This window comes from Osmia lignaria, chromosome 14 (assembly GCF_051020975.1).
Source record: "Osmia lignaria lignaria isolate PbOS001 chromosome 14, iyOsmLign1, whole genome shotgun sequence".
Classification (NCBI taxonomy): domain Eukaryota; kingdom Metazoa; phylum Arthropoda; class Insecta; order Hymenoptera; family Megachilidae; genus Osmia; species Osmia lignaria.
Window position 1 is genome coordinate 984652 of NC_135045.1, and position 24007 is coordinate 1008658.

The 24007-nt window shown below is 43.4% G+C and overlaps 1 protein-coding gene and 1 long non-coding RNA gene across 5 annotated transcripts in view; one reads left to right on the forward strand and one right to left on the reverse strand.

Moving 5' to 3' along the window:
* The window catches only part of LOC117609192 (uncharacterized), a 66728-nt gene that overhangs the window by 39601 nt on the left and 3120 nt on the right, over positions 1-24007 (forward strand). For both annotated transcript variants that reach the window (XR_004582546.2, XR_004582545.2), the window contains exon 2: positions 18222-18447. This is a non-coding gene — a long non-coding RNA (uncharacterized LOC117609192). The remainder of the gene's footprint in view (positions 1-18221; positions 18448-24007) is intronic.
* The window catches only part of LOC117609183 (uncharacterized), a 171342-nt gene that overhangs the window by 21745 nt on the left and 125590 nt on the right, over positions 1-24007 (reverse strand). For all 3 annotated transcript variants that reach the window (XM_034335182.2, XM_034335183.2, XM_034335185.2), the window contains 6 exons: positions 20302-20440; positions 19891-19955; positions 14883-15134; positions 12276-12593; positions 9908-10205; positions 9680-9825 (listed from right to left, as the gene is read on the reverse strand). In XM_034335182.2, coding sequence (XP_034191073.1) covers positions 9680-9825; positions 9908-10205; positions 12276-12593; positions 14883-15134; positions 19891-19955; positions 20302-20440 — 1218 coding nt within the window. The remainder of the gene's footprint in view (positions 1-9679; positions 9826-9907; positions 10206-12275; positions 12594-14882; positions 15135-19890; positions 19956-20301; positions 20441-24007) is intronic.

The window sequence follows — 24007 nt, forward strand, 5'->3', positions numbered from 1 at the left end:
CCTTAGGGCTGTTCCAATCTCGATAAAGCTATAAGACGAAATCGTTCTCCCTTCGACCTAATAAACGTCAATAGTGCGTAAGAAGCATGTATAGAATCTGAAGGTGTGTGCGGTGAACACGTTGAACACAGAATTTCGTTCCTCCAATTCAATGTTTATTCTTAATCTTTTTCGCGAATTGTTTCGAGGAAATATAAAAGTTTCTTTCTTTCCTTCCTAGTTAATTCTTTGACTGTACCGAGGAGACACAATACGAGCAATTTCGCGAGGGCAGCGAAATTATTTTCAAGCAGGAAAATGACGCGCTAAGTACCGAGGGATTATCACCGGTCGGCCGACATTATAATGCGCTTAGTATGCGCATAAATCAGTTCCATAAATCTCGTCCCAGATTAATTCTCGACAAGATCGTCGGTATATAAATACTTGGCCGATCGCGGCATCGCGACCAGACATCGAAACGTATAATCCTGATTATAATAAACTGTTGGAGCACGTATCGACGATTAGCGAGCAAGTTACGAGACGGTGGAAATTATCCACCGGAAATGAATGTTTTCGCATCGTACCAGAGGGTGGATGCAGTTAACGGCTCGCTAATTAACCGAGCCTGAACAATTCTTTGTCGATGCACACGGCTCCAGTGAATTCATTTTAATTTCAGGGAAATTGCAACACGGACCGGTTGATAAATGAACATTCGACGAGACTGAAAGATTCCTGAAATATCGAATCGTTTGACGTTCACGTTTGCAGAGGCAAATGCAAATGATCGAAATGAACATTTCGGCCGGTTCGTGTTTGAAAACGATGCCCGTAGATTAAAATTGTTATCGTACGGTCCAATGTCAATTTGTTAATGCTTTGTGTCCGATTGGCGAGATAACAAAAGTAGGGAGGATAATGATTTTATTAAATTTCTCAGAAATTACTGTACATTTCGTAAACAACTTTATTAACGATCCAAATGTGCTCTTAATTAGGTGATTGAAAACGTGTGAAATTTTGGAGATCATGAAAAATTTCATCTGCTTGAAAGACGTCGACGAAAAGATAGGCAGAGCCTTAGAGTTGTGAGAAAGCAAGGTAGATTCGAAAACGTTGAAAATTGCGAGGACGAAGAAAGTTGGTCGAGGATGATTGCGTAGAATGCAACCGCGTAGGCGCGGCAATCCCTCAACTTGTCACTTACGTCCCCTTGTCGTACAGGTTCCATACCTTTTTCCACCCTCCACGAACAACCGGCTTCCTATTTTCCGTGGCAACCCTTTCATTCGACGACGACGGCCTCCTTTCATCTGCTAAGCCATTTCATTCGAGAAACTTGTCGTACTTCTCGTCGTCGCAATTTTCCAGAGCCAGTTGACCTTCAACCTTGTGGAAAGTTCAGTAAGCTGGAATGGCACTCGCTTTTGCCAAGGTCGAAATCGCTCGAATCAATCCGCACGATCGGGTTCGCCGATTTTTTACGAGAAGGCCGAAAAATAATAGGTCTGTAAAAATTGTCTTGGACTCGTTAAATTAGCTGGCAAAGAAATGAGAAAGGAAGAATGTAAATTGGAGATTATCGGCAATACTCAATTAAATCCCACAATAGCTAGAATTCTATCAGCAATGCGCGAATAACGCGTTGGAACATATTCGAAGAGCATTATCCTCGATCATCCAGGACAGACAACAATGTTCCTTGGAGAGTGGGGCTGGTTGAACGGGTTCTAAACGGGGCCAATAATTCGCCGTTTTCGAAAACGACAGAGCTTCGAGTTCGATTATGGCAGGCTTGTAGCTGTGGCTCCGTTCGGGGAATTGCGGTGGTAGACAGGCGAACCGTGCCACCCCATCTCGCTTCAACCGGTAAAACAATGACGAATGCGTTCTCTCCTCGCCAGGACACGTTCATCCTTGTGCACGTGTATCGACATCGACATCGACATCGACAGCGTACCTGTACGGCTCGATGTGCACGAAGAGACAGCAGGAAATGCAGGCTAACACGGCCACGGTAACGCTCGAGATCGAGTTGCGGTGTTATCGAGACGGTTTCCTGTCGTTGTTGTTCTATCCTACATCCTACATACAACCGACCAGTTTGAGCCTGTCTAGACAAAACGGCCTGATATACCTATTGCGAGAAACTTCACGCACCAACAACTTCTGTCTATCGTTTATCTTCCTGGTCATCGACAACCAGACTTTTCTATTTTTCTTTTTCCCCTCGTTTCCCTTCTATTCGCAGATGACATCCAACATACGATCGTCGCGTACGGTAGTGTTGTAAATTTCAATTAAATTCAAGGATTAAAAATACTAGAGAAACCGTCTACCGGAAACGAATCGTTTCGACGGAATAAACAGTAAATATTTTACAGAATTTTCTATCGTTTCCAGTTTTCACGTGATCACATATTTAGCCATATTCGATGAATAAATAAATAGCTTCAATATTAAAAATGATATTCCTCCGTATAATTTGATCGGACGTTGACGAGTCTATAAATAGAACAAGTCACGTATAGCGAAATGAACGTTCGTACACCAATTACTTGTCCTTTCAACCCTAAATCCGTGTTAAGCGTACCACGAAATCAATATTAAACGACCGTCCGTAACTCGTGCTTTAATCAACGATTAATTTAATCTAATAATTCGCCAGCCTGGTAATTACATCCTTCAATTTCTGTATAATTGCATGGACGAGCCTCGAATAAACGCCACGGGAAAAATATCGTGTATTCAACGTTTCAACGAATCGTCGCGTAATTTGGAAAATATTGCATTTCTTCTTTTAGTTGTATAAAATATTTTTTAACGTTTCTCTTTTTTCTAATAAAACTTGCAATAATTTATCGAGGATGGCTAGCGTGTTCGATGACAAGAAGATAGGGTGTTTTTATGAGCCAACTATGTTCAGGGGGAGACGTTCAAAATTCCGCGCCACATGCTCAATGGCTCCTCCAGACTTCCTCTTCCCTCCGTCATCCCTCGAGGAACAGTCTAGGCGTCTTGCCGCAGCCACGAAGAAATTCAAATTTACGCACCGACTGCCCCGGGTGTGTTTTTCGAACTTATGAAAAATGAGTCTAGTCGAGGGTCCAGACTACCCTCCAACCATCCTATCCACCTCAGCTTCCCAGGCTTTACCTTCGTCGACCTCTACGTCTTTTCCTTTCTCCTGTCGCTTTAATTTCCACTTTCCCTCTAGACGTCGAGCCCCGAAAATAAACGCGATCCTAGCTACAGCTCTTTCTTTAAATATACAACCAATTCTATCATTAAGACGAAACGAATTAAAGGATCTCGCACACTTTTCACTTCGACAAAGTTTCTCTCTTAATTAACTCGTGTTCATCTATTTTCCTCTTCAAACTCGAGCGCTACTCGATCATCCGGCGGAAGCAAACAAAACGGTTAACCTTCTGACGAACTTCCGGAATCAAGGCAGCCGTATGTAGACCCGGAAACAGCAGAAGAGCCTCTTCTTCTAAAGTATTACCATATCCTTCCCCTATCTCCTGCCATTTTTCTTCCTTTATTGCGACCGGTCCTTTAACTCGTTCCATTTTTCACTCATCCGTTGCGTACTCTCTCACAGAACCAGCTTGCATTTGCTCAATTTTTATCTATGAAATTTCGCGGAAACTCGTTTCACTCGAATGAAATTTTCATAAAATGTTTCATTGATGTTCAACTCGTTTCTTGTCGCTAGCGAAACGTATAAATGTAATCAAAATGAGAGTAAATAGCAAAGATAATCGAAGCGAGTACAGCGACGCGCTGTACGTCACGTGAATCAAAATGGCCGACCAAGACGAGGAAGCATGTCGCTCGACTCACGTTTTCACGAGGGTTTTTTGCCAGTTCCAGCGACCGTACTACGATGAATTATAGCGTATAACCTCAAGGGACACGGAGCCACGATGCATATAACCTATATTTCAAGTTCTTACCGCGAAAACGTGCACCGGTACAGTTCACATCGCGGTAACCCGATCTAATCCTGAACCGAAGTAACATCGTGTATACGAACAAGAGCCAACCAATATCTCCTTTATGTTATCGTATTTTGACCCTGCCTTCTATACCGCTCTGCTCTATTTCTCTCGAAACACGCTCGTAAACGTACGGGCCTGATGGAAACTGCATTTATTTTCCATAAAACTAATACGAGCTCGGTCGATTACTTTGTTTCCTTTTTCTCAATTAAAATATCCTGTTATATCGCTATGCTTAACTCTATCCTGAATTTTAAAACGCTCTTCTATGCTGCCCGTTTGTTACGAGTAATATTTTTTTACGACAGCATTACCCGGTGAAAGAAATGTTGGAACATTTTGAGAGGCCAGTCCCTCTTCGTACGTTCTCTAACTTTATTATCGATGTATCGTAAACGTAAAAACGCGGGCAACACGCGAAGCGTTTACGAGTGCTGCATACGATCGCGAGATTACAAACCGGCACATCTACCAGCCACGTAATTGCCGACATAACGTTGTTCCGCGAACTAATCCGATTCCTTTTTCATTATTCAAATTTTCGAGCATCGCGTTCGATCGAGCCGAGCACAAAAACGTCCGCCACTACACCCCTACGGTGACAATATTTTTTTTCCCCTCGATTCTCCCCTCTTTCCGAGATTTTTCGCCATTCCATCATTCGATCTTTTGATTCTGATCGATTTTCTAGTCGAACTCGCTGGATAAAAGGTTGAATTAAAAGAAACACGTTCTTAAGAAATACTTTATTCGATCGGGAGATAAAAGAATACACCCGGTAGATGGAGCGTAGACGAACTCACGTAGAAGCAGTACGTGCTCTCGTTCTTTCGATTAAATCGACGGTGGCCAGGGGCGGGGGTTGTTACACGATTTAACAGGGGCGTACTATTGATTATTACAGCATTACAAAAATGTGTACGTGGCTGGCCGCCGCCGCCGCCACCGCCTCGATAGACCCGTCGCTTTTTACAAACTGTCGTGGCTGATGGCTGGAAAACAAACGGTAAAAAAAGCCAACGAGAGGAACACGAGAGCGAATCGAATTAATGTTGAAAGCTGCTGTTTTAAACGGCGAACCCTGCGGTTTTTCCCCCGGTTAGCTTTAATAACCAGAGAATCGTAAATTTTTCGAAAGCAACCACTCACACCCCTTCCGCCACCGTGTCGCACGGTATTAAAGGCAACCAAGAAATTCATCGCGACCTTTTTGTTCTCGATACACAAAAACATCGCCCGTTTCCCGTTGATTATTTAGCCGATAATTGATCAACAATTGGATTTAACCATTCATCAATTTCGAATTAACCCGACGCCGCCGGAGTATTGAGAGAAAAATTGAGGGACATAAATTTATTCCGATCATCGAACCGAAATGAGGGGAACGAGGCAAAAGGTGTTCTCGTATTAGGAAATCCTTTGTCGGTTTGTAAATTTGAAAGAGTCACGCGGCGAAGTAAAAGGACGACCAAATTTTCGCCTGAAAAATGGCAGTCAGTGTGCTCTTTGCTCGGCAAACACGCGAAATTTCGATCGCGTTTCGTGCCGGTGCTCCGTCGAAAGAACGAGACTGTGCGCCTCGATGAAGAGATATCGTTGACGGTTACACCATGCTACCCCGAACTTTTGATGGTTAATAGGATTTTTCGCGAAACCTGGCGTTTATTCAGCTTATACACAGCACGTTCGAAGGAAAGGAGTGAACTTTTGATGATGTCATAAAAGTTAGTGGAAACTTATAGTACCAATTTCCACTCAATTATGGTAGAACATTGTAGGGTGTACAAGGGTGTATGTTATTTCTTATCGATCAAAAATAATAACATTTTTTTTACCTGTGTTTATGGCAGAGATCGATCATTTAGCCCTATTGGTATTAACAATAAAGGTGAAAATGAGATTCTCCTGGGACAAAAATTGTAACGAATGGTATATTTTTTATACTTTTGTACAGTGCAATGTCCTTTCTGGTCGCGTATTACCATAACAAAAGGGTTAATTGAAAAAGCTTGTGCAGAAAAACTTGCTTACACTTTAATGACAACGTCAGACACAAGCGATCTATAATCGTTCCACAATGCCATTTTGTCGTGACACTGGTGTCCGCGTCACGAGGATTTTTTTACATCGGTGTGCGGTACCATAAATCAATTAAACAAAAAACTGCGGGGTCTGCGAGTGACAAATTCAGCTGCTACTCGGTTGAACCACCTGGAGCGAATTTGATTCGCGCACCGACGATTGTTGCCCTTTCCTCCTCGTTAAGCTCTTCCCTCCTCGATGGAAAACCCATCCTTTTTTATTTCTTTTTTATACAAATATTTGCATAAATTTGCGATAATGAACCGTGCGGCGTCTCTGGAGAATCGCGATCGAGAGTTCCGGAAATTTCAAGTCAACGTCGGCAATAATTTTAATTGCCGCCTATTACGAACGTCACTTAATATTCTTTATTTCTCTAATCATATACAATCAAAAGAATTGTCTGTGTTCATTTAAATTTCGTTTACTCATTGTCAGCTAGTAGTAAAGGTAATGAGACACGGAGTCTTTAAAATCACTTTGAAAGCACGCTGACAAAATGAATCACCCTATTATTTAAATATTTTATATCTACATGACAAACAGTTTAAACGAACAACGATGTTGCTCGTTGTTTGCCACTTTTCTCGATTTCTGGCAAAGATGTTGCGAGCTGGGACGTTTCGTGTCCTCGGAGAAAGCGAAAACAACGTGTCGTTGCAGCAAAAGCTTAATTGCTCAGGGATTCGAGCTCGTTAGACGCAGTGCCCCAGGTACTCTTTCCGTTCTTCCTCACGGTCATTTTGCTGCCCTTTCTCGATTTACGTAATACATAGATGTTTTCAGCGACGGAGAACCGTAGATCTTTGTATTTTCTGCAGCTACCTTTAGGGACTTGAAAATTGTTCTCATCGTCAACTCGGTCGCGCTATGCTTCCCTATGGATCTTGATTTGGCGTTTCCATCGAACGCATCTATTGTTAGTTCGCTCTTCTCTCGTTTCAAATTGTTTCGTTTTATTACGAACGCATAAGTTAAGTAGGATTTTTTTCTTGTGGCGGAGGTGGAGGGTAGGGAGGCACATAAGCGAGATGGGTTCGCTCTCGAAGAACATTACGTTTCCCAAGGGATTCATTTCTCTTCGCTTCTATTCCACTAGCTCTCGATCAATTCCAGACTTTGCTTCTTACCCTCCCTCCCTCCCTCCCTCTTGTAACTTCGAATTGGCCGGATTCGTGCTCGTTATATCCGATGTCGTGAGTGCACTTACACCGCCGCCCGCTTACAATCGTTTCACTCATCCGGTTGATGATTTTGCTTCCGGACCTCTTACAACTTCCACCAGCCATCCTGCTCGTATTCTCTGCCGCCCACTTATTACGCGCACTGCTTCCCTATCAATCTAACTTGAAAATGGAACCTCCGCATACGTCCTCCTACTGATTAAGGTCAGTAGATACTTTTGTGCCAGAGATTATAATATGATATTACATCCCGGAGGAACATTGGCCACCTAGCTAAATGATTTTAAAACTATCAACGAAATATCAAAACCTGTTGAGTTGAAATTCAGTTTCGCGGGGTTGTTGGATTATAAAATTATAATCGGGCTGAAATCGGCGGGAAAGTTGGCGACGAGTGCGCCGCGGTTCGAATCGATCGAACAGAATTCAAGTTTAAACTTGCTTCGGGGATCGAAAAGTTCGGCGAGAGTAATTCGGTTGAGCGCCGAATTTCCCAAAAATTCGTTCCATTCTCGACATGGATATGGTGTTCGAATATGTTTCTTACTAAAATTAATAATGATCCTAAAGTAGCACGTTTGCCCGATCGAAATCAATTAGTACACTCGAAGTGTATTAGATCTTAACGAAGGTTAAAGAATTTCTCTTCGACCACGTGTGATATGTATGCGAGGAATGAAAAATTGGGAGGTTGCCTTTCGATCGAACATTCCCAGGGCTGGTGTGGAGTACACGAGCGACGAAAGAAGACGAAGAGATGGAGAAGGAGAACGAACGACTGGATCAAACCGAATCCAATAACTCCCATGGGATTACAAGCTCGACCCTCGGGAACCAACCGTTTCCCAAAGATCTGGAAGCTGTGACATAGAGAAAACTAGAGGAAGAAGCAAGAAGAAGGTGATGGGATAAGTAAAGGTGGTTAGCAAGGGTGAATCCAAACCGAGCGAACGTAAAATATATCACAGGTTGCAGTCGTATCAGATAGAGGGGTCAAGCCAGCTGCTCTGGCTTCAATATAATTGCTTTTGTTTCTATTTCAAAAATATCGGACTGAAATTTAATCGAAGAAACGTGTTACACACAATTTTTCTCTTTCCTGACTTACCCAGACTTGTTCACCCGACTGTGAATGACGTCTTAGCGTTTGCCACAAAATGTGTTTTACCTCGTTCCACCGACTGACCACGCGTCACACTCAACAACCAACGATTTATCAATTTCATTTTCCTTCCTCTTTATTAATGAAATTTTCCTATGAAAGAAAACGTCCGAGAGGAATCCGACGAACCTTGTATTTTTTTCCAAAAACGTTGCAAACCAATCGCTGTGGATCAACGAAATTTTCTCGCCGCGTTTTTTCCAAAGCAAAACGATCGAGCGATAAAATGTTTTTGACACGAGAATCACAGAGTGAAACCACAATGTTTCGGTTAGGAAAAAAAAAGAAGAAAAAAAAATGGTATAACCCTTGTGCGTTGCGGCCAGGATACACCTCGAATCGGCAACAAATGTAAAAGCAAAAAAACAAGCGAAGAAAGAAGAGGTGATTGACAAACAGAGAACCGCGAGACCAAACCGCACGAGCCATCGTGGAAACGATGAAACAAAATATTTGTGCGGTTTCAACGATTTTCGTGACGCGCTTCACCGGCTCCCTACAAATTCAATTTCTCCAGGAAGATTCGTTTACCACCCTCGTTGCATAACGCCGACACGTGAGCGGTGTGCACCGACTGCATACAATGCAACACCGTCATTGTTCTTGTATCCGTGTACAGTGTACACGGTAAAGGGGTCGAAGGAAGATAAACGTAGCCGGTGTTCCAACCGATCACGGCTACAGCTAACCCTACTATAACGCGACGCCGTTGATACTGCGAGATAAATTCCAAAGAAAGTTACTAAATTACACTTTCTTAAGAATTGCAAAAATTCGAAATTTCGAATTTGCATGAGCGTAGCTGTTTCGACGAGCCGATGGAAACATTCCGCGTTGAAATTTATTGAAAATTATAAAAGGATCAAAGAGCGGGCTAACAAGCTTCCTTTTCCAGTCAGGGTACCTAACAATGTCACCGTACTAAATCCTTGAACTCTCCGCCACGAGAAACTTTTCCACGAAGTTGGAGTTCTCTGTAAGAGTTTATCGACGTCGAAGCCAGTTTCCAGCGACCACATTTTTTTCCCCTCCGCCCCTTTCCACGAGAGCTCGGACCCAATAAAATTCGAGGGTCACGCAAATCGAGCGTAACCGGCCAACCACCCTGTTCGATCGTTCTCCGATTCTTTATTTGCCCAAGAAATAACGATTACTTTCCTGTGTTCTGGGAGTTTGCTATTCAGATTTGGGCGTGACATCCTGCTATGTAACAGAACGATGACATTTCTGAATTATTGAATGAAATAAATTGTACTCACTGACTAAGGTGAGGAAGGGTATATTGTGCTGCTGAAAATGGGGCGGACTGCAAGCCTCTTCTGGCCTGGAAACTGCACTTCCGGTTTGCAATTCTATCACGTGGCCGTCCCGTCGATAGAAGGTCATACACATGAAACCGCTGCGACTGAAAGCAAAAGAAATACGTAACGATTTCTGAAAGCCTTTCCATACGTGTCAGATCAATCAATGAAATTCCATCGACTCACCAGCCGACGGTGAAATGGGCAACCAGCATGGTCATCGTCACCGCCTGAGCAGAGCTGGATTGCTTTATGCTGTTGCAGAGGATCTTTACGTCCTGATCCTCCTGTCCAGGAACGTATTGGCCGTCCAAGGATCCGCTTTCGAACCTCGAGGTACTGCTGTTCGATCTGGTTGCGTGCAACGAAGCGTTCCGCGGATGAAACGTGTAAGACCTGGTCAGGTCTAGGGTGTGCCAAGTTAGTCCACCGCTGGAATGACCGGTCAACCAATTTGGAAATCGACACTGGCCTGGCGGCGATACTGAAAGTGTACGGGAAGCAATTTATTTAATGCTGATTGAATTGCTTTCGAGAGTCGAAACTGCTCTCGCGCTTTTTCAATGGACTTTGCAATCCCTGATTGAAATTACGCTTGTTTTTATTCCTATCTCATGGCTCGTTTCCTTGAAAAGCGAATGAATCAGTTGGCCCGACCATTGCGAACGTTGATTTCATTCTATTTAATCATCGTTGTAGATCGTTTTAGAGACGAATGGAGTTGTAAGGATCGGGTTCGAATGATTACTCGATAAATCATTTTCAATTAGGGGAATTAAACGTAGAGTTAGAAGAAAATGGAATAATAGGGAAAGAGAGGGAATTGCGTATAGAAAAGTGGAGAAACGAAAGATTGACAGAGAATAGTTTGGCCAGTTTTATGGCACGTAAAAGCATCGTTGCACGGTCCAAGGAAGAATTGGAATAATTCAGCGTATCTCTAAGTCCAGGAAGCGGACGAGCGAGATACAAATTCCGTGATCGTAAAAATCGAATAGCATTTCGCTTGTTTTACTTGCTGTCGTCCTTTATATTTTCGTGGTATCAAACAGTACACCCTTTCTCTCGTCTTCTCTGTTTGCCTTTAGGATTTTCTCTCTCTTCGATTTCGCACGTACCTTTGCAACCCCCGTTCTCTGTCGTTATTTTTCCCCGATCCCAGTCCGTGTATTGGCAATCTGCATTTTAACGATACCGATAAAATCTGACGGGAAAGTTGCATTTTGTAACTTTCCTCTGTCCACTGGCCACGTACATCGCGATCCAAACGTGTTAATTTATAAAAAGCTAATCCATTTCATTCGCAAACGGATAAGTAAGGTGTTGAATCAGCCAAGAGAGTAGACTACACGCGATAAAAACTGTCGACCGAGAAAAGAAAAAGAAAAAAAGAAAAACGAAGAAAATAGAGAGATCCTGCGACGAAGAGCTGGTACAAGGATCCTCCTCGTTAATATCTCGATCCTTCTTGTAGAAACGTAGGAATGAGAAGAGAGCAACGTCGAGAAGCAAGAACTAGGAAAATGGAATAACATTAAATCTTTTCCTTTCTTTCTCTGACTCGCAGGTTTCCCTCGAGACCATCCTTGTTCATTCTTTCTTACTCTTTTCCCTCCCCGCTGTGTCTTTTCTTTCTCTCTTATTGAGAGTGTCTTTAAACTGCACCCACAAGCCGGCTCGAAAGTTTGTTCAATTAGCCTGGACTCTTCTACCGCAAAGTCAATACCACGGGAAAATTACTCGACTGCGTTTTCATAACTGCTCGAAACGTGCGGTTTAAACCGACGAGAAGGGAGCAGAGGATGTCTTGGAACGTCGAGGAGCGTTCGAAACGTTTCGAGACCTCATCTCGAATAGCCAATTACATGGATGATGGTTGGCTGTTAATCGAACGAACGCCTACAGAAATTTCTCCCTCTAAGCTGTGTTCGATGATATGTATCGCTATCGAATCAATTATCCTTTCAGAACGCATAGAAGATATTTCATCTTTCACGAATTTATACATCGGAATGTTTTTCAAAAGTTTTTCTGAAAGGAAACGACACGGATCACCTGTTTTTCAGTGATTTAAATGCGACAACCTTTCTAAAGCGACGGAGATCCTGGAAATGCAGTGAAGCGAAATCCGTTAACGAAGTTTGCCGTGAGAAACTGTACGCGGTAAGATACGGGCTTGGAAACTACGAAAGAAGAAGAAATAGATGTGGAAAGAGGGAGGAAAAGTGGAGTAGCGTGTAAATATTCCTCGTTCGCGCTCTGGACCGTGATTTTGACACGTTCCATTAATGACGCTGGGAGACAGGTGAATTTTTCACACCGTGATTCCTTGGACGACAGACGGGCTGCTTTTCTTTCTGTTCACCATTCTCGAGCGTCGCGCAGCCTGACCTTATTTTCCCTCCAACGAGTTTGCCGTGTTTTATTCCGCTCGTAATGCTTCAACTTTCGACACGATGCTCTTTTTTTAAAGCGTAGGAAATTTGATCGCTCGAATTGAATCGTTTGGAGGAACTTGTTGGATTCGACGAGGGAACGCATCAATTACGCTTACCTTTCATGAGAGTCATGGTTCGCGATCCCTCCATCGGGCTGAAGAGACCGTTGCAAGTGGCATCTCCGCTCTGGGCCACCCGGTATATCTCGGCCGCGCCCTCGGGCACCGGCCCGCTCTGTAAACTGACATCGTGATCCATGGCTCCCATGCCCATGGCAGCTCTGTGCAGATTACCCTGCACTGTCTGGCCTGCCTTCTCGTAGACGAAGCATCGGTATCGATCTTCGTTACTCGACGCGTGTCCGTGATGTAAACGGCCGACCAGGTATCGGCTACTGCCCTCCTTCCAGGTGGCCAGGCATTCCAACTCCTCCACTGAAACGTATCAAGGTAAAAAATGTAACTCGAACTTCGTAGAAACGACGGAAAGCCGATGGTAGCCTAATGGACACGGAAGTCGAGCCTGTGTCTGACTCCTTGTGTCCCAGTCCCCTAATTATAATGGATTCCTATAATTCACTTGGATGAATAGTTGGACAAGGAGGCGCGTTAGAGCTGCCGTTGCAGATGATTGACGAGTATAGGCGCGGTACAGAGGTTTACGTTGACAAACTCGGTATAAAATTTCACCAGCCATTACGTCTGTCTAACGATAACTGTTGAGTACGACAAATCAAGACCCGCAAGAAAAGCGTCCATCGATCTCTCTTTGGATCCTTCGGATCGTCAACGAGCAGCGAAGGTAGTTAGAGGCGGAAAGAGGACGCGTTTCGCGCAATCCCCGCGTCTATCAGCGGGATGAAATTCGACGCGGGAACTCCGGGGGGTGAAAACGAAGCTGGAATCTGCTCTGGGTGACGAGGAAAAGAGCGAGGGAACGAGCTTTTTCCTTCGAATCCTCGCAAATTGCTCGTGGCGTTCTCGCCTCGAAGGATCGAGGATCGAAAAAGAAGAATAAGGGGAAGAGGCGCGGTTGGAAGGAAAAGCAGGATAAAGAGGAGTGCAGTTAGGGAGTGAAAGAAACGAAGGGAAAAAGAGGTAGCCGAGTTTTGCGCGAGATGTGATTTAGATACGCGCCTTTGGGATCTTGGCTGCTGCCTGTCTGCAAAGCTTCGTAGACGACGCTTAAGGAGCAGGACAGAACTTGTCCGTCGATAACATCGAGCTCTCTTTACTTCTGCCCTTTCGAGGGTTAGACCTCTCAGGTGCATCCGGCACACCGATCCGATAATTGTCGGTCTCCTCCGCAAAGGATCGCTAGCCTTTGCGTCATCTCAAACTATCGTTTTTCACGCGGAAATCTCAGGTTTTCGTGTCGTTTCTTTCCCCACTGGCCGTCCAATTTTCTTTCAAATTTCAAGTATTTGGATTTTAATTTCGAAACATCTTGCGTATCGTCATTTCACGACCAGACGCCACGATTACTAGAAAAAGATCCAAACTGTTTTCCGGCTTTCGTTTCGATTCCCTGGCTTTAACGGCCCGTGGCGTCGTCTCGCGAGACTCGAAGCGTCGGATCGCCGGAATTTCCTAGTAAGATCTAGCAGACTTTTTGGCCGAGTGCCGGCAAGAGACAGCGAACCGTGAAACTTCTCTTATTCGTTCGTCCATTAAGATTGCGCTCTCGTTCGGCTACAAAAAGGGAGAGAAACCCTTCGGAAAATAAGGGAAACTGTTCGCGCCTTGGTATCCCATAGCCATAGCCGATCGAAACTCATCGTGCGTTCGCTACGGGACGGAAGTTTAACGAAGCCGAAATCGAGCGAAACGAGGCGGCGGTTTTGCGAGCTGGGAGACCTTCGTTAGGAAGCAAAAGGGGATGATTCTCGGGTCGTCGAACCATTTAACCCCGCGCAACGCACCCGTTATACTTCTTCCATAAATGATCATATGTTCGATATTCGAAAGTAGAGGAATCCAATAAGATTTTTATGATATTTACGTGTTTTCAAGCAATCGCTTTAAGCGCAATCTTTCCCGGGATTCTCATAAAAACCGCGAAATTGGCAAATAAAAGTTACAAAACCGAAGAAAAGAAGTGTAGAAAGTAAAAGAGAAGATTTAATGCTTGTAAATACTGTACGTTTACATTTCTTTGTCTGTTCAGCAACGTTGTCTTCATCTAACGACAGGTATAATTCTTTCCGACGATATTGTCCGCTGTTTTTCTTGCCTTTCTTCGGTCCACGCGAAAAGGAGATCGTTTTCGAGTCATTACGTACGAAACGCGACACGAAATCGTTAATCTCGAGGTCTTCGAGTTGAGCCAGCCTCGATAAGAGAAACGTGACACGTTCGACGTGGCGCTGATTTATCTTTTTACCAGCCAACGTCCTTCCGTTTAATTTTCCACCGCAGAAATCGTTAGCCCTGCAAATCCCTTATCGGATGTGCGTCTAATGGCAAACGTCCGTTAACCCCACCGGAAATCGAGCTCCCGATTTACCACCCTTTGTACGGGGACGCGACTAACGAAATGCACGGACGAAAATCGCTTCTAATCGTGCGCCACCATCCCTAACCTTCCTTTACCACCATTAATTGAGCGTACGGGATGAACGAGAGCTCGTTTGAAGCGCGGGATTAGTTTGGCAACCCTTTGAAATAGTAGCAGCCTTCTTTTTATTTTTATTTTTATTTTTTTTATTCACGAACGATGCTCACCTGCACTTTCCGAGGCAGTTATGTCAGGGCATGCTTGATATCTGAAGAGCAATCTGCTGTCGTCCGTGCAGGTGTCGACGTTGCTGACTGGTACAGAACAGGTTCCGTGTCCTCGGTTATACGAAAAGGTCATAGGACCTCGAAAAGGGCACGGCACAGGTGTTGCCTCCTCCCGGAACATGGAATATAGCAGAGCATCTCCGGTGATGAACGAGCAGAGGGAGGAGAGGGAGCTTTTGCCGTGACAGTAAGCTGAAACAATAAATGAATCCTCGTTAGTTATTCGTTTAAATGAACACAGAGACGTTACCGGTGTGGACGAGGGATGAGGTAGCAGGTAGGACCATCAGGCAACAACGATAAAACTTTCAAAATGACACGAATAAATCTGCTACGTTCCATTTATCGTAAAAGATAATATTTTGTTATTCGAGGAATAAAAGGAACGATTAAAACTCTACGGTACTCTGTTCAGATGAAAATTTCTCAACTCAAGACATTGTAACGCTGAAACAAACGACGTTGGACGTGTACAAATAATAATAATAATTTATTATTTTATATAAGCTGAAATTTCGAGAGAGAAAGAGACAAAACTTAATTGAATGAAATTTTAACGATCATTTCGAGCGACACTTTTCCTGAAAAAAAAAAAAAAACATTACTTCCTTGAGTGGTTGTTGGGACGCATTAACTTCCGTCGAACAGCCATAAGTTCTTCCCTCGTATAGAGGAAGCTTGACAGGAAGTCGTGAGAGGGAATAAAGGCGAAGAAGGTAGTGGGGCGAGGAGACGATGACGAATTTTCTCTGAGTAGGAAGTTCATAGCCGGGAATAACTTTAACCGAGGATATTCTCCGCGATTTCTTTCTTGCCGGCTGGAAAAGTGGCGAGACACTCGCAGTGGGACCTCGGAACAACTTTTCTACGCACAGGTGTTGCCACCAAGCCGGGAAAACTCGACGGCCCATCGACGTGTTTTTCTTTCGCTTTCTCCCTATCCACCCTTTCTACCGCCCCCTCTACTGCTGGTTATTGAAGATTATTGAAATATGCGATTGATTTCTACCCAATTTTTATAACTCCGCAGGGAGAACAGTATTAGATTGAAAGAAAGTAAGTTTGCGGTTTGTTATTTTTCGTATAAATTTCACTACGGAAGTTTAATTTCTAACTTCATAAACAATATTGACAGTTCCGGCAAACCACAATGTTTCAAAGTAACGAACGAAAAAATGGTAACGACTTTACTGGTTGAAAACCACTAAATCGGTCAACGACTATTTTACTGCCCTTTCCCTTCGCTATCTTGTCACATTTATCTTCAAATCCGTTCATATATCGTTTTTATTACAGTTTACAACGACTTCGAGAGAAACATCAACCTCTCGTATCAAATGTTTCTATGAAGTTTATTGCAACGATTCGTTGACTTTTTAAAATTTAATTATTCCAAAAAATTGTAAATTTCGTTCATTTTAATGAAGATAATTTCAGTATGTTCTCTTTTGAACAGAGAAGTTGAAGAATCTCGTGTTTCCAAGTGACGTACTAAAAATTATTTAAATAAACGAATATTTATTTAGGCGAACAATAAACCGTGGAGCAACGAGTTGTCGAGAGGGAGAAAAAAAAGCGAACGCTGGAAGGAAGGTAGGCAGATGTAATTTTCAAAGGGTGGAAATGGAAAAAGTGCAATGTCGTGTCTTTCCTCTATTTCCAAGTTTTTCCCCAACTCGTTCTCTCATTTATTTATTTATTTTCACGTGAATGCCGGCTTCGTGTCACCCTTTCGTTTCGATGAACTCGCTAGCTTCTGAAATTTTCATCGTCATTTATTCGTTATTTGAATCGACCCACTTTTTCCTCCCTTCCATTAATTCACTCCATCTAATTGCGTTCAAGAAACGTCTTAACGTAATTAATTTGCATCATTAAAAGTACCTATATAGAACATTAAAACTTCAGAAATTACTTGACACATTTTGACAGCCCATTTATAAATGATTGAAGATTGAACTTTCAGCGCACCCCGGAAGTTGACTATCCAATTCGCAAACTAAACCTCAGATCGCAATCAGGTACAAGTATTTTGAGACGCACTGTATTACGATTGTAGAAACGAAGGGCGTGTAAAGTGCAATTCCGTGTTCTGCTTTGGAACGGACATCAACTTGGTCCGCGATATAAACACGCTCGCCGTCAGCCAATTAAATTTAAAACACGCTTTCTGTTCTGACAGCAATTTCGCCTGTTAAGCTTCTTGATGAACCACCCCGACGCAACGACCGCTTGTTAAAATCTTCTTCTCAGCGGTCGACTCGCGCCAAGTATCTTCATCAAGGAAGAAGGATTAGAGTTTAAAAATTTTATGCGTTTTTCTTTTTTCTTTTTTTCTTTCAAACATAGTTAACAATGCGTTAACAAACATACGAAGTTCTCTAAAGATAGAAATTTCCTCTGACAGATTTTAAAACCGCCCCAATTTCCCAAACGATCGCAGCACAATCGGTTGCTTTCAAGCAGAGAAACATCTCCCGCGGGAACAAATGAACGAGTGATCGATAACGAACTAGGTCCACGAATCGGATTTCATTGCAAACATCAGCCTTCAGAATGTATCACGAGTCACGAAGAAAGTCCGTGGTTTTTCCATTGGTTCGGTTGCCCGAAGCGTGACGAGACTTTTCTACATCCGTTGTCACGCTTCTTCTACCCGTTTCCCACAGAAACGACCCACATTTCCCTGCGCGTTGACGGTCCGAACTGTACCCTACAGGCGAATGGTATCTGCGATGTGACACTATGCAGATTAAAATCCGATAAAAAAAGAAGAGGGTGGAGAGGGAGGAGTGGGAGAAGAGAGACCCGAGGGACTTTGACAAATCGTCGAAAAATGCGGACGCTAGACAGCAGAGGGCTGCTGTGTACCAGAGGTCGGTGCACCTCTTTTTCAGCCTATATACACACTGTTTCATAACGTATGCAATCAATTTCGCGAAAATAACAAGATATATTTCGTATAAATACGTGCCGCATTAAAGTTCTTCCGATCCTTGTTTCTCGAACGGACCAGAATTTCATAAATTTTCGAATCTTCATACCACAACAATGATCACAACTTGGAAGTAATATTAAGTAGGATCACATGTTATGAAACACACTGTACGCGAAATCCACCCTCTTCGTTCCTCCCCAAGTTGGCTCTGCTGCCAAACTCCATATGACTGACGTTGTTGCTCTCTCTGTGGCTTCATTTATCTCTCTACTGGTCGTTTCACTTTTCTTCCTCTATTTTATTATGAAATAATGATTTGTCTGTGCGTTCTTATGTTACAGATACGAATGGAGGGATAAAGTGTTATCGAAATGAGATTGTTAAGATAGATGGGAAAGCAATGAAGCTATCAAAGGCGATGAATCTCGATGGGAAAAGTTGCAAGGGAAAATCCATAATCTTTCGACACCATGATGAATTGGACTAACTTCTGCCGAATGAAAGTTAATTGTTCCATCGTTTCTTCGATACCTCTCCACCGATTTCAACGAACACGATACAACGAAGGTATGAAAAGCAAGAAAAATTGCTCCGGGATAGCTAAATGTTTGGAAAAATAAAATAAACTATCGTAACGCGTTCCGTAACGAAGAAATATTGATTAATCGGCGTTAAAAATTCATCATCGATCAATTTACTTGAACGAGCCTGTACAGAGTGGTGCACACGCTTTTCGCCTGCACCTAACCCATTTTTTATCTGGATCCATATTTACCACCCTCTTTGCCGCTGGCTCGTTTCCCCTCACCGTCAGTCGCATCACTTACAACCACAGTTGGAGGATCAAAGTATCGTTAGCGGGTTTGAAAATAAAAAAAAAAAAAGAGAAGGAAGAATAAAAAAAGAGGCCTGTATCGTCTATGAGCTACACCGAAGTGAATGGAATTATCAGGAAACCTCGTTGCACGATTCTAGCAGGGTAAAAGCGTCCTTCGAACCAGCCAGTTTTAAAGCGGACGAAACTTTTACAGATTCGACGATTTTTATGAAAATCCACATACAGGTGGGCGGATGCAGGTTTTGGCTTTCTGAATACGTAAACAGATGCTCTCCGCTAACTTTGTGCACTTCAATCTAACGAGGACGCGTTCATATGAGAACGGACATCAAAAGCCTCTCGAGCAGTCTTAGCTTTACTGCGGTAAATTAACAAGCACTTTTAATTTTCAGTTATATGCAGTTAAACGCGTGGATTTTCAGAATAAAGTTTTACGTTATGCAAGAGATGAGTCGAAAATCAAAGATCGAGGAAAGTGTCGATCAAAGCGTAGAACGTGTTAATGAATGATAAAATATTTCCAAAGCAGAATCTGTAGCGGTTTCTTATTACGAAACAGAAGTCGCGGAATAATTTGCAGCGATCTGCATAACGATGCTCGATAAATATCCGGGAGGGGAATCATTATCACGTCCCAGAAAGTTCGCAATCCGTTCTGTTGTCCGTGTATTAACGAGGCAGGAGGTTGATTGCACGCTAGAATCCGGCAAAGTGCTCTCGATTTCTTTTCCGCTGTAAACGAGGTTCCCGGTACCCGTCTGGAATTAGCAGTACCATTGCCTGTTTCGATCGTTTTCGTGTCCTTCTTTACCTCCTCCTCGGCCTTCTTCTCCTCTCATCCCCCATTCCACCCGTTAGGTTTGCACAACGAACGAAAGTCGTTAAGTTCTTCGTCGGGAATTATTCTGGCAGCTAGGCTGCCTCGTTCTCGGCCTCGGTCTTCTCGTCATCTTCGAGCTTTTAATTACCGATCGGCATTCTAATTAATGAATGGATTTCTACGGGCCAACGGGAAATCGTTATCGATTTCATAGGAAACAACGGCTATTAAGGGGGGTCGACCGAAGACGAGGTCGAATAAAGGAATGGTTAGGACAAGACGGGGAATAAGAAGGGACGAAATAAAGAAGAAACGACATCTTTTCAATGTTCTTTAGAAATATTGTACTCACTTTCTTTGTACTGGAGAACGTTCGAGTGCTTCTCGTGAATGACGACGCAACGATAGCAGGATTTTCTGAAACAGGACAGAAACAGGGCTTTTTTTTTATCTTATTCAGGTCTTTCATTCGATATCGTTTGCTGGAATTAGAATGCTTTCGCCTGTGCTTGATTCTTCTTCTCTCTTTCTCTATCCTTCTTTTTTACCCTCTCGTATTTATTGTTCTCTGTTTCGTTGCTCGTTAGACGACGACGACACGGATTGGTTGAGATTAACAGAGAAGAACCTTAATGAGACTCGAGGTGTTAGAAATCTGTGAAATCGAATCGAACTATTGACCGAATTAACGCGATTTTCTACTCGGAACAAAACAGAAAACTGATTCCCACGTCTTATAAATAAATAAAAGATGTCAACTTACTGGTCCACTAAAAGAAATTTGTCGCCCTCGTTGTGGAGACACCTGCCCTTGCTGGACAGTTCGTTCCTGGAGATGACGATCGGTTGTCTGACTCCGCTCTGAAACCACGTCCCTTCCCATTTCAACGGAAACGTGCATTCTGAAACAAAAACAAGACGATCGTAAAGAAATCTGTTTAAATATAAAAGTATATATTTGGTGAGAAGTAGAAAATAATGCTGGAGAAATCGCGAAGCAAGTCGAAGACAAAGGAACGAAAGGGACGGTAGCAGGGCAGAAGTAAGGGTTGAACGACAGGCAGGATGGGCGCATAACCATGGCGTCGTGATGGGAATTCTCCGGACGGGATAATCCTGGGGGCGAAGCGAATTTCCGGGAACTACAGGCATAGCACGGAAGGGATACACATCCAGCCGAGTTATTGACGATAATCGAAAGCCAGGGATGTCCCTGGTGCGTCGTTCCTTTCTCTCGTTGCAGGTTCGCCGACCTGAAGGGCCATTTCGAATTTACAAAAAAGAAAGAAAGAAAAAAAAAAGGATTCTTTAAACAAAGAATCAGAAACTGAATTATACTATTATAGTAGAAGAAGGAAAATAGAGACGTCGTTCTTGAATCGTGATAGAGAGTTCTATTTCTGTGCAACGAGCCTCGAACGCAACTTTTCGTCGCGTGGTAATTTCAGTTCTACCCTTGATAACCGATTAGCAGTACGAAACTTGGTAGAAGCTCGCATTGCGTGTCTGAACAACGTGTCGCAAAATGTAGACAAGTCCCGACAGCTGATAAATAAATCAACCGGTCGGTCGCTCTCTCGTTTTCTTCGTCGCGTTGCTTGTTCAACCTCGTTTTGGCTCTGTTCGCGAAGAAAACAGCAGCGTCGCAACAATTGGCTCGCGGTATAAATAAAAGCAGCGTGTAAAATAAATGAAAGGGTCGTTCGGCGGAAGTACGCCGCCCCTAATTAGGGGTTAATTAGATTTCATCGTAGAAAGCGTTGACGAAGAGGTGGAAAAATATTATTCCACGAAGGGGTCGTACTACACGAACGCCGCAACGACGTTTTCAAGTCGGGTCTTTAAGTAAAAGCATGGTAAATAAATACAGCTATCGCGTTCTGCGGTTGATTCGCCTAATTGTGCCAATCGCGATGAATTCGTTTTTAATTTCGGCTCACAACCGATGGAATAAATCTACTTTTAATGCGAAATAAAAAATAAAAGTTGTTTTATCTGGAGAAGAAGCTCTCGCCCGAGGGGCTGATAGAATAATAAAACGCGAAGGAAACGTTTTAAGAGTGCTTGGAGTTGCTTATCTCCAGGGGAGGATGCTGATATTGGCGCGTGTCATTTTCTAAAGTTTTGACAACACTTGGCAAACGAATTTCAATAGTCGTTCCTTCTTTTTCAAATCGTTGGTTAATAGTAAACTAAGGTATCCCATAAGAATTAGATGTCGAGGAATTCTCGCGAAGGAAGAAGAAAATCGGCACGGTTGAGTTTCAAGGGTGAAATCGATAGCAGGTGGTAGGTCCCTGAAGCGAGTCCACCGGCGCGGCACCCCAGCAGCCACTCTCTTCTCACCCCTTCCTAGCCATCTCACCGACACCGACCGACCACCCCCAGGCATTTATTTATTTCCATGCGGTTCGTATGCCTCTCGCGCGTCCCCTTTTTTTCTCTTTCACCCTTCGGGAAGAAGAGAGACAGGCGGAGGGTAGACGACGATGGGGTGCGAGTCGTGCGATTCACGGCGGGCTCGTAAAATCCGCGGGCGAGACTCGAAATCCGTAATCACAGTTCGCACCAACGGGCCAGCCTCGATGGAGAATCTCACCCCCAGGGCAAAGGGGTGCCGCGAGGGCAACGGAATGGAACCAGAGAGAGAGAGAGAGAGGAAAAAACGGTCGAGTGTTTCGCGGTGGTCCACCCACACCACAGTTTCTCTTCGCGAAATCGAATCTCTTCGGGATTTTCTATCTCTGTCCCTTTCTTTTTTCTTTTTTTTTTTGCTTTTTGCGATGCTGTTAACGATAAGACTTTAGGATCGCGCGTAAATAAATGGTCGTCGTTTTTCTTGGCGCTTTTAATTCCTTCTCGAAGAAGGGATGACAGCGTCGAGAAATAATCTAGCCGCTTCTTTTTTCTGTTTTTGTTGAAACTGTTTCGTGGCGAGGTAGATTAAGGTGAATCGCGAAGCGGGAAAGAGGGATGAAGAAACTTTTCGATTTGAAAAGTGTGCAGTTTCGGTGGCTATGGGAAATGCTCGATCCTTTCTTTTTCCCGGCTTTTCAAGCAATTCAATCGTATTCACAGATAGGAAAGTTCGTGTCAGGTGAAGTATCTTTTAACCTATTTGGTGTTGGATAATTAGTGGTTGTTGTAAAGAGGATTATGATAGATCTTTGCGGATCGATTATGGATCAACGATTGTGTCTCGTATATCTATGATGTAATCTACTGTAATCCTCTTTAGCTCCAACTATTAATTATTCAACACTTGATGGATCAACTAGATATTCCTTCTAATCTTTACAGATTAAACGCGTTTCGAAATAATAATTGGGATTTAATAATGTTTGTATTAAAAAAAAAGTCAAGTAATTCTAAATAAGGAGTTTATTCTCACGAACGAGTCGTTACTTTTCTCCGTCCTCCTTACCAGGGTAGCTGGCTTCCCTTGGCCCATTCTACTCGCGAATAACGATCCCTCGGTGGCAATATGTCTACCCGGAAATGGGCCGCGTTCTCCAATTGGACAATGATAATAAGCATAATAGCGACAAGAATAACGGCGATGATTAGAAAAATTGCGAGCACGCATCGTTCGGTTAAGTAGATACCGCGTTTATAATTCATTGGGCTATACGAAAAGATTCACTGTTTTCAGCTTTTATTCCTTAACATCCATAAGATGGAAATAAATCAAGACCGTTGAAATTTTCAATAAATTTTAATTACACAGACAACGTCAGGCGGACGTTAACGAAAAACGCAATTTTCCGTCATTTTTCTTCGGGTTTTTTTTTGTATTCTGTTTCTAGAAAACGGTCGAACAATACACGCGATACAACGGCAGCGGTAATTTTTCATTCTTTATCCCTGGCACAATCCATTTCACCGGTATTCAAGCAGCCGTAACGACTCCTGCGTGGCTGTAATTTACCCCAGAAATGGCCCACGACAAAATACAGCCTGTTTCAACCCTGGTTTGCCGGGTGGGGTGCGCGGCTCACGTGGCCGGCCCCGAAATTTCTTGATTAAGACGGCTGGCACGCGATCTCTCGTGGCCGAGCACCGCTCATTTTTCTTCCACTTTGTCGATCAATCTTTGGTATCGCGGAAAATCTTCGAAATAACTGTTGAATATCTTGCGAAATTTCCTCTTACGCTTCGTCGTGTTTCTAGAATGAACGGTGGTGGTGGAGTTTGCAGAGTCGAGCGAAAGCAATGCTTTCAAGAACCATGAATGCGGCTCGCATCATTTGATCGATAAATTGTTTTCAATATCGATAGACGGGTAGGGTATTATCGAGCTCCATCATGCGAGCAATTATCAGCGGCAACATCGTTAGTCCGTAAGTTCGAGACGACAATGGAGGCTGGTCGCGTCCCGTGGGAGATTCGAGGCGAGCCGCGTCGATTTGAATAGTGCAGATCGAATCGTCAGATAGTATACAATCTCCCGGATGAATTCCTGTTTGTGG